Here is a 15,207-nt window from a genome sequence, read left to right as displayed (position 1 = left end):
GTGCTCTTTGCCTACCAGTAACCATGTTCTTTCTACTTTGCCTTCTCACTAATAACTGAGTAGTATACATACTGTTCTGGGGCAGCTCAAAGAGAAAAAGTAAGAGCAATAATAAATTTGACAAGAAGGAAGACAGGAATACTGGAGAACTGCAGAGATTATCGTCAAATTTCTCCTGGTCAGTAGTAAGGTTAAGAACAACAACAAAAAATAACAATCCTGCAAGACTGCACGTGCAGAAGAAAGCCTACGGTTACAGGACTAGGCACATAAAATGAGGCAGGACAGTGGAAAATAACACGTAGTTCTCACTTTACCAGCAAATTTTTCTAATAGAGTTGGAAGCAAAAAAGAACAAACTTATAGATGGAGAAACCTTATGCTTTTCCAAGATTTTCTACAATGCCATTTGCAAATAAGGGAACAGAAGTTAGCAGTGATATAAAGCTTGGGCTTCAGGAGAAGCTGAAAAATTATGATGATGGAACAGTGAAAGATCATAGAGATATAAAATATGGTGAACTGGCAATGGACTTTTTAAAGGAGAAAAAGGTTTGGAAAGGTTCCAAAAACGGTGAAGAGATGATATACTCAAGGGCTAGAGATCACTGACTGGTGAGGGGCGAGTGAAAGCAAAGAGGTAAGATGGTATAAACAAGAAATAACTCTTCTTGAGAGATCAGAAGAGAGACTTCTTGAAAACAAGCTCAAGCAAATGAGAAAGTCAATCCAGGACTGAATATCAAAGCAGAAAAAGAGGAAAAAGTAGAAACTAACTGGTTGGTGGAGACAACTAGAGTGAAGCTTAAAGTAAAAAATGAGAAGGAAAACTGTAGAAGACAGACAGGGAAAGCAGGAGTTTGGAAGAAATCTCTCTGATATTGCACAGAATGGCACAAGAGGGGAGCATCTACCAGAAATTGGGTCAAAGAATTGATATCTGCCACACAGTCTTGGGAAAATACAGTCAACCGAGCATGCTGCAGAGAACAACATGTTCAGTTTTTATAGAAGACAGCCCTTTGTCTGAGAACAATAATAAAAAATTGCAGAATAAGATTCCGCGGTAGAATTGGAGTACAGACAAACAATTAGAATTACTTAAAAGTAAAAAGTGGGCAAAGATGTACCAGATAATAGAGGCCTAGAAAACACAACCTCAAGAAGTACTACACATAACGCAGGACTGATGGCACATTCAAGTGGAATGCCGAAAACAAAGGTAAGAAGAGGAACTAGAGAGAAATATTCAATACAGTGTATGTGTGCAAACTGCTGTTAAGTCTTAAGTGATAAGGTCACGGAACAACTCCAGGGTATTAATCATTAATATGGGACAATGAGATTAGTCACAGCCACTATACTGAGTTTGTGTTTGTTTGGGGTCTTGTTGTTGTTTTTGAATATGTACATACATTCCCCTTTAAGCTCTAAGTCACAAGTCATGCATTACATGGTCCAGAAAGGAATCTGTCTCGCCAAGAGGCATTATTCTTCAGCCTATGCTGTTAGAGCAGAAAACCTACAGTTACATCAAGACTGATTGCTCCCAATGTATCACAACAGCCTTGGCTGATTAACTTCACTGTGGTTGGAAACAGAACTGGGGTAGCTCTCCAGTAAAAACGAGTAATGAGTCTAAGAGAAAGGACCTGACAAGAAAAACCACTTAAACCAATAAAGCATGGGCTCTGGCCAGCATTTTATTATTTGGATTACGACTGAGTGTATGAATGTTGATCATAAATCAGACCTCATAGGGCTAAGTGCTCTACAAACCTGGAACAAAAGAGACGATCATTTTTTAGTATTATCGTGTTCCCTGCATTACCTCTTGCAAGAGATAAAACCATTTATAGATAACATCCTGTTCATCTGGACACTTAAAATCCTCACATAAGTTATCTGGTTTGCTACAAGATGCATTCTAGCAATACTACACCACACGCACATCCACCACTCTTGTTCAAAAGAGTCATAAAAATCAATATGTATTTCCATGGCAGAACTCACTCATAGAAATGAGACTTAGAAATAGACAGGAAACTGCAGTCTCGATTGGCCTTGATGGTGAAAATCAGTGGTTCTCCAGTAAGGACAGCTAGCTGGCCTACAAGTTCTCCTGGATGGGTAATGAACAGACAGGTGTCCTCCTCAGAGTCTATCTTCCGTTGGTAAACATGAAGCATCCCCGAGATCACAAAGCAAACATTAACATCCTGGAGAAGATACAGACAGAGCTCAATAAAATCCCTGCAGTTTTTAAAGCAGTTATCACCATGACAGTACTATCATGGCCAATCTGTTTGCCAGAAAGCTCCCTATAGTTTTTAAACGATTAAGTAATAAAATAAAGCACAATGGTGAATTATTAAAAGCAGGTTATGAATATTTAAAACTAAGCACGCACAATACTGAAAAATGTGTTTCTCTCTGCACAGTTATGAAAAACAAAGGCCCCATCTGTAAGACCTCAGAAAATAAGGACGGAATTGCAAACAGAGATGATGGGATAATCACAGCAGCATGATGAGGGATATTGCACTACAGCAAGCTACAGTAAAATTGTAATTGGAGCTGCCCTTATCCGCTTTGCATAAGCTTTTCTAGTTACCCAACAGTATTATAAATGAATCCTGTTATATCCTAAATGCACTTTTTATAATCATAATACATTTTGCTATAAACAAATAACATTGGATTTCTATTGCACAGGGGAAAAATATTCTATTACAATGGAGTGATATCACCAGAAGTCACCAGTGCAAGGCCTGACAAAAAGGCTGCACAGTCAGCTGCAAGGAACAAATACTCCTCACCTTCTCATGGAGGCATTTAGAAGCATATGGAAGTTGAAACCAGATGGGTACCAGATTTCCACTGTGACTTTGGCTACACTGCTATTCTGTGTATGGGGAGAGGTCAAAAGAGCTGGGATTGTTTAGCCAGAAGAGAAGTGTGAGGGGGACAGGGTGTATCTTATCAATGCCATGGAAGAGGTGGAGGTAAAGAATATGGAGCCACTCTTCAGTGGTACCCAGTGACAGGACAAGTAGTAAAGGACACAAATTGAAATATGGAAAACCCAACTTGAACATAAGAAAAAACATTTTCATCGTGACAGTGGTCACATATGGGAACAGGTGGCTCAGAGAGGTTGTGAAGTCCCCATCCTTAGAGATGCTCAAACCCAACCAGACATGGACCTGAGCAACCTCTATGCTCTGGTTTATCCTGCTCTGAGCAGGGGTTTGGACTAGGTGACTTCCAGAGGTCCCATCCAACATCAACCATTCTGTGATTCTATGATTCTATACAGGAAAGGCTCTCAAAACCACCAGTGGGCCTTCTTTTTCTCTTACAAACTCAGTGCCACACAAAGATGATGAGCGAAGTTTACCTACTGTGCATTTGGACCGCTGTTTTGAGTCACTGCACATGAACGATCTAAATTCCTAGTGATTCTTCTCTTTGGTCTGTCCCTACCTACGAAGCAATAATACCCTACATATTTTTATTAAGATTATGCATTCATCAGCACTTTAATATCTGGGATATTCTTACAAGAGCACCAGAGATCAGTCTCTACTCAGATCTCTGTTCCACAGAAAAAAGCACATGAGACTCTTGTGGCAGAGCCTGGAATCAAACTCAGCATTGACAAACTCCAGGCCAGTGCTTTATCACTACATATAGCTAATAAATATATACTTCAGTTACTGCTCATCTTTATACATATGTAAGGGTCTTGCTGGATAGCACAAGACTTTCCAAAGACTAGACTTGCTGGTCTGGAAAAGAGATGACTGAGACAGGACATGAGAAGCAGTTATAAAGTCATGAGTGGCACAGAGAAGATGGATATGGAACAACTGTTGTCTCTTCCAGTACAGAAGATAGAGGACATCAAACAAAATTAGCTCATGATAAGATACAAAAGCCAAACAGAAGGAAGTGGTCCTCCATGCAATATTTAGTTATGCTGTGGAAATACATGCCATAGATCTTGCAGAGGCTGAACATCTCAATGTATTTGAAGTGGACATATTCTTGAAAATACATTCCATATTGGAGTTAAATAAAAAACAAAAAATAAAACTTTGACTCGGGAAGTCCCTGAGCTGCAAATTGCTAGAAATTGGAAGAGCATGCCAGAGAAGTAATGCTATTGTTATCTGCTTGCCTTTTTCTCAGTCTTCCTTATGTATCCGCTATTGGTCATTTGTGGAGAAAGAATACTAGCATAAAAGGACCTTTAGTGTGTTTCAGAAAAGCCATTAAAGACCATTTATGTTATCTCTCTCTTCACTCTCAGATGATACTCACCTGATCTCCCTGCCTCGATACCACAGTCCCAGCAGTAACCTGATGCAGTGTCACTTTACCGTTCAACAGCAAAGGATCCTGGAGAAAGAAAGCGTAGGGAGAATACAATTTACTTATCATTGCACACAAACAGATCTGAGAATGTGAAGAAGGATTCAGATAAAGCAAATAAAATAATTACTCAAAGACAACATCATAAGTACTTTGATCTCTTTAAAACATGGAATATAGTTCTTGTATTTCTCTATACAACCACCATTTTTTTTTTTTACAAGAAGGAAAAAAATGTTAACTTTTCACCTGAACAGACTCAGATCCTTCAGGATTTTGCATTGGTCAGTTCTGCCCCAGACTCTAAGGGTATAATATAAACAGAGACCAGCCTACATCACCTGCCATGAAAGTTCAGTCAGCATTTCAGGCCTCCAAAATCATGAAATACAAAGTTATCTTCAAAGGAAAGGGAAACCAGAGAAGATGGTCAGTATCACAGAAGAGTTGAAAAAAAAAAAAAAAGTGATCTAACACTTTATCACAGCCCTCCCCTCGTCACACAAGTCAGCTGTGCTGCGTACAAGTAGCAGATTTTCATGTGCGCTGCAGACCAAAGACTTCCCAGAAGTAACAAATTCTTGTGTGCATACACACGTGAACCTCACAGCACAGCGGGCATTTGCTTCCTGAATTTGAAGGGCATATAGGAAGGAGGATGGCCAAATACCTGCCCTCAGGTTGGAAGTCAACTCCCAAACCCTTGCAAGAGTAAGGCTATCAGGTTGAGCGCATCAACTGATTTTAACAGAAAAACGATGCCTCATGAGGCAGACAACAGAGGAAAATACTAAAGCTCCTACCAAGCCGCTGTGCAGAAAATCCCTTCCCAGCTCCACATCTGATCACAAATATAATCCTGAGTATGTGACAAAGACAGCCGCCAGGCACGGACAGGATTTTCTGTTTCATCTCAAAGTACTGCCCATCCAACTCGGTATCCCACGTGCAGTCATTAGTAAATGTGTGCCTCGAAACGCATCACAAGCCACTCTTGGGCAAAATGTTCCACCCTATCCAAACCGGTAAATCCTCAAAAGCATGAGATCTTACTAACAGCACCTTAACAGATAAGGCCAAAAACACAGGCTCAATTACGTGGCTTTTGCTTTATGCTAAATAGTAACTGAGCAGTCCTGGTGTCTCGCAGCTCAACCTGCAAGGCAAATCCAGACACTTTGGTCGCATTTAACAGTATTTCACACCACGGAAGTAAAGCAACTTAAAGAGAGCTACCTGCACAGTAAAACACAATTTAACGCAATCAGCCATAGAAGAATTTGTCCTTAGTTGTGAACCTTATTGCAGCAGGGATACAGGAGAGATAAAAACATTTTAGCTTTGTAACTGCTATGCTAGTTTTTCCTCTGTTCATTTCAGTTGAAAAAATTGAGCAATTAGAACAACCAGAATTATTCTTTACACCTACAGCTGTTAAAAAGAACAGATTTTCATCAAAAAATAGTTTTATTGAAACCAATCTGCTTCATGGGAACATATCAAATGTAAAGAACCTGACAAGCACCTGTCAAAATATTTCAGTTCTGTAGTATCAACTCAACTAATTTCCAGGATTTTTTTCTGTATTTATATATTTGTGGTTGTATATTATTACCCATACTTAAAGAAAAAGTTTTTATTCACAAAAGTATCCCACGTTTAAAAAAAAAAAAAAGTTCTCTATCAGGTCTACTTATAAACCATCATTGGCTTTTTGGCTGTATTAGCACTAAAAATATTGTTACAAATAATTTTTTGATGTCTAAGGCAACGTAAGCACTGGAATAGATTGCATACAAAGCTGTGAAGATCACTGGAGATCTTTAATAACAGTGCTTAGACAAAAACCTGCCAGGAATGACTTAGCAATATCTGATTCTGCCTTGGGCACAAAAAGAGACTAAATGACCTCTGAGCAGTCCTTGCAGTCCTACTTTTCCATGATATTACTACTTTGATTAAATAATAAAAGAATTGACAAAGAACATCAAGACTCATCTTGTCTAGTACCTTCTCTCTCAAATGGCATGACCAGATGTTTCGGAAGCAACCCCAAATTCAGCATTGCATAGTCACAGGGTTTGAGCTAAATAACATTTCTTGCACTGACCTCTCCTCCAACAGCTAGCTTTTTAAAAAGTTGCTATCACAACAGAATCACATGTTCATGACAAGTTTTTTCCCCTTTGTTGCTGTAATTTATAGGATAACAAATTAGCAGAGGTTTATGATGCAGAGGTGAAACACAAAAAAATAAACAGAAGCAGTAATTAGCTAAGACAGACATATTTTTTGTCAAAAATAAAGTATCTCAACTGCCTTATAACTCGTACAGAAGAGCTGCCCTCCAACACTGTTTAGCTCTCTTATCAAAACTGCAGATAAAGCTGAGAATATGTGAGAGTTATTTCAGACTGAAAACAGCTCATGATAGAATTCAAGGAATCTAAGGAATTCAAGTTATATGAAATAATAATAATTCCCGAGTCAGGTAGCTAAGAGTTATTCAAAATAATATTGCCCCTCTCCTGTAGCAAGTTATCCCCTCCTCTGTGTCTGCCTGTCTGTGTCTCGGTATCATGAAAAGAACACTATCTGCCATCAAAACGTCTTGACTTTACTCATACTGACTGGCTAGTCTGAAAAAGAGCACCCTAAAACGCCACTAGTCAGCTAAGAAATAGAAGATTTTTTTTAAAATAAATGCTTACAGATTTCATTTTCTTCTCTGAGGTAAGCAGTACTGCATATATTTTAAACAGTGAGCTACATTCCAATGCCTGTAGAAGAATCAACTTTTGCTATCCTTAATAGAAGAAATTAACACTAATCTTTAAACTAAATTCTTAGCATTTGGCTACTTTTCACTAGATTCTTATTATCTTGTGAAAAATTGTATTGCTATAATATCATAGTTTGAAAAGCCTACCTTATCCCATTATTATTAAGATCTTCCAGTTAAAAATAATGCCTAGTAGATGTTGCATTTTAAGGATACTGTTCCAGTTAACTCTGACTAGTTAGTCTCCTTACTTGTTCATTACTGGGAATTTATTCTAGATTCAAAAAGAATGTGACGTAATCAGTAGCTTCAGTAATTTGGGGCTTTTGCTTGTGATCTGATAGGGTTAAATAGGAAACCATCAGTTGCATACTCGATACAAACTTTTGTCACAAGCCAAGAAGTCTGAGGCCAGTCTTAACATGAACAGAAGGCTGAACAGAACAGATGAAAGTACATAGTCCTACTTTACTCCATCTGTAACAAGAATTTCTTCTAAAACAGTCTGTAGCCTTTCGTACTGATATAAATGCCTGAAAAACTGAAAATGAATGCACCAAGACAGTCATCTGCTGCAGATTAAGAGACAGTACCACGTGCCTTAGTCGAAGCAACGACATGAGGCACGTATATAGAGCCTCACTACTCGCAGCTGAAAGATCATGACCAAGAGTTTGAAGTTGCAATGGAAATAATTTGGAAATCAGGAATGTGAGAATCCAAAAGTAAAATCTTTTAAGTTCTAGCTAACAGAAAAGCAAGCATCCTTTGGTGAGAGTCCTTAAAGCAGAGAAGGAGACTGCAGCAGGTGTGCCAAGGCTCTGACAGCATCAGACTTCAGTTATTGAAATGTATGGTGTAATAAAACCAGGACATCTGTAACTGATTCAGATGCACAATCTTTCCAAATTGTGTGATTAGCTGCATGAACAGATATACCTCTGAAGCACTGTAATGAAATGCAGCTGGATTCACAGAAACAATAAAAAAAAGCAGTTTTATTCCTTCTTGCAGCATGTTTAAGAAAGAGGGGCACACGGCACGTTCTGTACTCCACATTCATACATCAAAGGCGAGAAGCAAGGGCTGAACTCATCAGCAGTGGCTGTTAGGGCACGAAGTATCGAAGACAGCAGACGTAGCCAGTACTCAAACACAGATATTCAGTTCTGGAATCAAATGAGGTATTTAGATGCCATGCCAAAGGGATTAACCAATTCGCTATGCCAATGGGATTAATCAATTCAGCCATCACCTGAATGCCTTTACGTAACAACTCCTTCACACAGTCAGCAAGAGCATGAAATTACAAGGCACCAGAAATTGTATACTTACTTCTCAAAGGAACAAATCTGTACTCAGTAAGAAAAGACTCATGCAGTGCATTTCAGTACAGTCTTTTCAAATGGCAGAATAATTCAGATTTATTTTAGTCCTGGTAATAACCTGAACAGACTAGAGAATAAAGCATTCAGTCAGTCTACAATGTGTTAGAGAGACAATTTACCTTTTAGTGCCCGGCAGAATGAGATGAAAAGTGAAAAGGAGGCCATTTTTTCCTGCAATAACTTACATCAAGTTTCATCAAGGTTGAAAAGTCTTTCTTCGCCGCTTCAAAGATGGCATCAATAGGTTTACTATTACAGGAATCTTGCACAGCAAGCTCACGATCAGTATAATGGAAAACTGCTGAAGGAGTTTCTGTCACTGTCACAGTCTTCTTCAATATTGACTGCAAAGAACAGATCAACCAAGTGTCATTTTTGCATGTTGTAATTGGCACCTACCTAGCAAAACCTGACAGTATCATCTGTGCTCTCCCATCCACCATGACTGGTGGCCTAAAAAAAGGTGGGTTTTCAAAAAGGCAACAGCTCGCTAACTTCATTAGCTGGGTATTTTTCTGCAGAGCTTGACAGTCAAGTCAAATAGCTACTCATCACAGTTTGCATAAGGGAAGAATAGGACTTTTCGCAAACTGGGCGGCTGCCAACTTGATAGAACTAGAAGTCAACCAAAACAGTAAAAGTATACAAAGGAGCAGGAAAAAGAAAAAGTGTCCATCAAAGCCAGATGCTGAGCCACAGTTTCTCTTCAGATTTTGGGTTGCAAGGATTTATAATTCAGTTGTGCATTTTTGTGCTCTTAACTTCCAGGTTAGTCTTCATAAAAAGCACACCAGAAAAAGAATATTTATAAATCATGACTGAAAACCCAACTGGAAAGTTTACAGGTAGACATGAGTTTTGAATTCCTTGATGTAAAGGAGTTCTCACAAATAAAACATGATCTGACAAATTCACTTTTCCAAATAATCTTTTTCACAAGTCATAGAAACCTAATATTTAAAATCAAGAAGTTGCAGCACATGCTTTGCTATTGCTTGCCATGGAAGTCTCTAGAGTTTCAAGCTCTTCACCAAGAAGTCCGGTCACCAAAATCTACTCAAGCAGCTACACGTTTAAAGTACACCAGTCAAAGACCACCAACCACGAGAACTCACAACAGTGCTGTACACGTGCAAGAGCAAAGTTTCAAAGTGAGAGAGCATTCAAAGCAAGCATTGAAATCACTAGAAGAATAAGGATGGGTAAAATACAGTGCAAGAAAAATGGTGGAATTTCCAACAGAGACGACCTACCTTGCCCACAATAGGACTGCTGGCAGTGTCTTCTGAGCCAAAGTGCACTCTGGCTCTTTCATAAGCCATGTCCATGTCTGACTTAGCACCACTAGAACTACCTACAAGCAATATAAAAAAAAATTTTTTTTAAGCATTTCTATTATTAGAGTTTCTCTGAGATAGCCGAAGGTATAGGAAGTCTAGCAACATTTCTTTTTTCTTTCTGAAGTTGAGAACTAAATAGAAAGTGGCATCTGCGTGTTCTGATTTATTTCCTAGTTCTATTTGACCTGGAAGGTCTGATGGGAACTTTAAACCATCTCATCTGACTTTATGTATACAGTAAGTCCCAAAATTCACAAATCCACTCTTGTACTGAGTTTGATAACTACTTTGGGCTAGACAAGGGACAGTCATTCTGGATTTGAAGACTGTCAGCAGAAGGCAAGTCTATCACACTGAAGATTTTCCTTATGGGTTTCCCCCTGCCTTTTTTTTTTTTTTTTTTTTTTTTTTTTTAATTTTTAATTTTTAACCTGTGCCTTCTTGTGTGCATGAAATAACCTAGCTTCGGTTTCCAGGAAATGATTCTTATTAACCTTTTTTCCACTAAACCAAGGAACCTTTTCATACCTGATAATATTGCAAGAGCTTTCATGGGAAGAATATAATGATCGGCAACTTCCTAGAGTCCCTCCCTAGAAAGCATTTGCCCTGCTCCCTGCCATTCCTAAAATCATTTCAGATCTTTTATACAACCTGTCCAAATTTTCAAAGCACTTCATGTGCTTAGAAATACACAAGGAAGTCTCTCACAGGTCTCACCTATTCGATTCACGAATTTAGAGTCACTAACAACTTCTATTCTGTACTTCTCCTATCTTATTACTTCTTTAATACATCTCAAAATTACAGCTCCTTGGTTGTCCCATCCATCTTCCAGGAACTTATCTGAGATGAGTAATTACTAAAACATAACTGGGAAACACCTCCTGTTTAATTACTTTGAACAGGATTCTTGCACTTCAGCCTAATGATGTGCGAATTCACAGAAATGTTTAACTTGGCGAAATAGTTAAGAACGATGCAGAGATTGCAATCTCAAATTATAAACAGACCTATAACCATTTTTATTGTGTTTCTATGTGTAACATATCTCAAAAATATGCTGCTTTTAGAAAAGTTCAAGTTTTTTCCCCTATGGCTTTTTTCTTCCCTTACTACATTTTATTACACTTCTTTAAATACAAATTGCTGCCAAAAAACAGGAGACACTACTCTTCCTTGACTGTTGAATCTAGTCACCTAATAAACTCTGAAAGAGCTCCCAGTTTTTAACTCTGAATTCCTCCCCCCCGCCCCCAAGCTTGCCTAGGATTTCCTTGATCTTTGGGAAGTTAGCTTTTGGAAGTATGGAGTTGCCCTATATTTATCCTTGTTGAATATGATCAGATGAAAATATTACTTGCTCATGAAATTTAATTTTAAAAATACAATTCCTCTATATCAGAGAGTTTGACTCCTATCTTCTCCCCAACTCAGACAAGGAGAGAAACCCACTGTCCCAGGGATTCAGACCTATGTAATAGTACTTCTGCTTTTCCATCTTATCTACAAATATGAACAAGTCTTTACATGCATTAAATCCACAATTGTCACCGGGATCATAACGTTATTCAGTGATCAGCCTCCAAACAAAAAAACCAAACAGGTTGACCCAAAGATTATCATCAGCAAAACTTCCAACCCACAAAACCAAAGTGTAACTCATGCTACTGGCTGAATTTCATACGGTGTGTGTGTGTGTATATATATATACACACACATACACACACTGCGACTTGGAACTTCCTAAATCAGCTGTAAACAACAAAGCCCAGATACTGGAAATAGCAGCACAGAACTCCATGTGGGCTAATTTGACTATCTATCAAGTAAACTATCCCACAAATCAGTGCCAGCATAATTACTAAACCCCAATACACCAAGCGCATTTTAAATCTAAACGCACACTTACTAGGTTAAACCTAAATAATCTGATAACGGGCACGTAGGCATGAAAAGCATCCTCTGCATTGCTCTGCATATTAAAAGTCAGAGAGAGAAGAAAAGAAGAAGCACTAAGAGCAAAAGTTTATGTCTGCTAGACTTCTGTTCAAATTAGAAGTCTTTATCTCAATCTGTAGATATAAGCTTCCCACGCAGTGATTAGTTAAACTGTCTTGTTGCTGAAATGGGAATTAGAAAGGATATAGCAGAACAAGCTTTAACTAGAACTGTTGACTCAAAAGAACAGAAGGCGGTGGGAAACTCAGGAGTGGAATGCAATCCTGTTTGATGAACACATGCTCACCGGTATCCCACACACTGCTGGTGTGGAAGTCACTGCAAAAACAATGGTAACCGACACATTTGCTGGCAGGATTTCAGCTGCCTCCCTCCTTCTAAGTACTCACTCACTCAACTACCTGTGCCTCCCAATGCCGGTGGTCCTACACTCCTGCATGTACGCTGTAGGTCAGGTGCAGTTTGGTTTTAAACAAGAGAAAAACAGCTTCTCTTATCTTTTGACAAAGAAAGATAACTGCTACTTCACCTGCAGGATTTAAGTTGGGAACACTCGTTTCCAGAAGCAATAATACTTTGATGAACTTACCACACACAGAAGACCCCCACGGTTTACCTACCAGCCCCGATATTCCACATGGCCTAATTACCTTTCTCCACATAAAGGCTTAGCGTGCTTACAAAGTAGACTAACATGAGCTGACAGGATCATATTTCATCACTTAACCTTATTGCCTCAGTTGATTCTAGGGTTGGGGTATGAATTGTATTTTTTCTTTGTATGGCTATCTAACATGAAACACAGCAGCTATAGGCTGAGGGTTTCTTCAAAGTTACTTTTAGCAGCTTTTGCCCACTCCAAGCAGCCAAGCAAGAAAAAGATGCTGAGATAATAGCATACTTCTCCTTTCTCTGAATCAAGGATCAATATAATCAATATCCCCATGGAGTCCAAATACACAGTATGGCAGTAGAACAGGATCTGAAACAAGATCTTGATCTTTTTACTAAAGACTTCGAGATACTTCCCGTGCAAGCTAAACAGTGACCATAACCTCACTGCAGTGAGCAGAAGTCAGCTCTGTTAACTGAGGCAAATCATAATTACCCAATTAGTTATGCTCTTCTGTCAGTAAAAATTAATTTTCTTTCCCTGCTAAGCTCTGTGTAGCCTAACATAACTCTTATGACATATAGAAGGAGAAAGGAAGGACAAACGGACAGATTCACTGTTAAATATGCAGGGAACCTTCCACGGAAAGGCTCTAAAAACACGCACGGACACTACCTTAAAAATGGTACAGGGCTGCATTGGAAGATCGCACTGAACTACAGCATTTATCTAGTGCAAAAATCACTATGTTCCAAGACTCAAGTAAGCATTACTTAATTCACCACAGAGTCAGTTCTGCTGGTATATTCTATAATGCATAGCAAAAACCCACTTAAAACATATGAAAATAAAGCCAAACCCAGCACACATCACTTCATATTTTCCCTTCATGTTTCCCTGGCTCAGATAGATGGTTTACTTATCACTAGCCAAAATCCTAGTTCTCTGCCACATCCATCCCTCTGACCAGTAACATGGAAGTTACCAAAAAATTATAACTGTGATATTATACACTTGCATAGCAGAACCTAAAGGGGAAGCAAATTAATTCTCTATTGTTAAGAATGAAGCAACATGTAAGAGAATCTGCTACCCATTCCTCTCTTCTATATATGCCACCAATTTAACTTGATAGCAAGAAGCAGAGAGCTTATCTCAAGGAAAGCCATCCTGCCCTCCCTGTCTCGCTCCCCTCTAATCACTGGTATGTGTTCTTATCTCCTAAACCATTTAATAGTTAGTGTAAGCAATATATGTATCTTCTAATGGATCTGGGACGCCTTTATTCCTCTGATTAAGCTTTGTATGACTTCTAGATAACCATATTTCAGTGATCACTCCATGACCTAAGCATGGCCTTATAACTATCTCAGGATGGGCAGGGTGGCATTCAGCTGACTACAGATGGATGCTTTCCTTCTGTGATGCACCCAAAAAGTAGAGGTAGTTTCTCTACCTTGGTTATAGAGCTAACCTAAACATACGGTTCAGAGGAAGACATCTACAGTTGAGATGTCTGAAGGATACTGAAATGAATACTGCAGCATCAAATCAGCTCAGCCTCATAAACGTCTCATCAGAACATTCAATGATAAATCACCTTTACTACCCATTCAAAGAGACATTCCACTCAAAGCAACAAAGCTGTGTTATGTGCTGTTGGGGACAATCAGCCAAGCATGTCATCTTTTACATGAAAGAAGACAGCATATGTAGTAGCTTACTTTTATTTCAGTTATATCAATTAATAAAGCTCTTGATTTGCAGGACTCCCAATAGCCTCATTACAGCATGCTCACCATTGCTAATACCGGCAGCAAAGGAATGCTCTCTTAGAAGGCCATTTGTAACTCCAGAAAATAAATGTCTGACTTATGTTTCATGAGTTAGGAAGCAGTACTACCTGAAGATGATACCTAACAAACAAGATTATCTAACATAGTACTCCAGAGGACATGTGTCCACTGATACGATAGGATCCCATAGGATTAGATACATTATATTCCCCACAATTTTCCCAGGCACCACTTACCAGGAGCCTCTGTTGACCCTGTTGAAGGAGGTGAAGAAAAGCTTCTTCTGAAAACGTGCTCAGAGCTTTCTGTACCAGAGATCTTCGGTGCATCTGAAATTTAGAAACAAGCATTACACAGATGTAAACACAAAACACTCCCTAACAAAACAAACTACACTGAGAGCAAGAACTTTCCACCACCCACTTTCAAAACCTTAAAGACAGCCTTCAACAATTTTTCAAACACCAGTGTTTAAATATTATGTTTAAACCTGTCTCATTTTTATTTAATTTTATTAACAATTTTTTTAATTCAAAGGCAAAATTCAACTCAAACTGTTTTCCTAGGTTCAGCTTCCATACAGACACTTAATCCCACAAATTCCTTCTTCCTTGCTATTTGAGATTCACTCTCTCAAATAACAAGAGCAACTGTACATGCAACAGACCTTATCTTTAAGATATATTAGATCGTAACTCAAGAGAGCAGACATTTATTCCTGATTCTACAATCAGCTTCAGCTGTGACCTGGAAAAGCAACACAGGCAGCAACCTATTGTGAAGTAATGTTGTTTTCCTTCCCAGGACTACAAAGCACAAATCCAATGACATTTGTGATATGTTCACAGAGTATCACAAAATACATTACAAAAACAGCAGACAAAGGGAAATGATTGTGGACACACCTAAAAGCAGCTCTGAAAAAGAGGAGACTACTCTACGTCTCTAC

At 38.7% G+C, this 15,207-nt stretch overlaps 1 protein-coding gene across 1 annotated transcript in view; it reads right to left on the bottom strand.

Moving 5' to 3' along the window:
- The window catches only part of PNPLA7 (patatin like phospholipase domain containing 7), a 131,980-nt gene that overhangs the window by 97,658 nt on the left and 19,115 nt on the right, over positions 1–15,207 (bottom strand). The window contains exons 13-17 of the mRNA XM_026113824.2: positions 14,495–14,587; positions 9,801–9,901; positions 8,733–8,891; positions 4,327–4,404; positions 2,014–2,219 (exon numbers count right to left, since the gene is read on the bottom strand). Coding sequence (XP_025969609.1) covers positions 2,014–2,219; positions 4,327–4,404; positions 8,733–8,891; positions 9,801–9,901; positions 14,495–14,587 — 637 coding nt within the window. The remainder of the gene's footprint in view (positions 1–2,013; positions 2,220–4,326; positions 4,405–8,732; positions 8,892–9,800; positions 9,902–14,494; positions 14,588–15,207) is intronic.

The sequence above is a fragment of the Dromaius novaehollandiae genome, chromosome 20 (assembly GCF_036370855.1).
Source record: "Dromaius novaehollandiae isolate bDroNov1 chromosome 20, bDroNov1.hap1, whole genome shotgun sequence".
NCBI classification, from domain to species: domain Eukaryota; kingdom Metazoa; phylum Chordata; class Aves; order Casuariiformes; family Dromaiidae; genus Dromaius; species Dromaius novaehollandiae.
The sequence above is the reverse complement of the archived record's forward strand: the minus strand, read 5'-3'. Positions and strand labels throughout refer to the sequence as shown.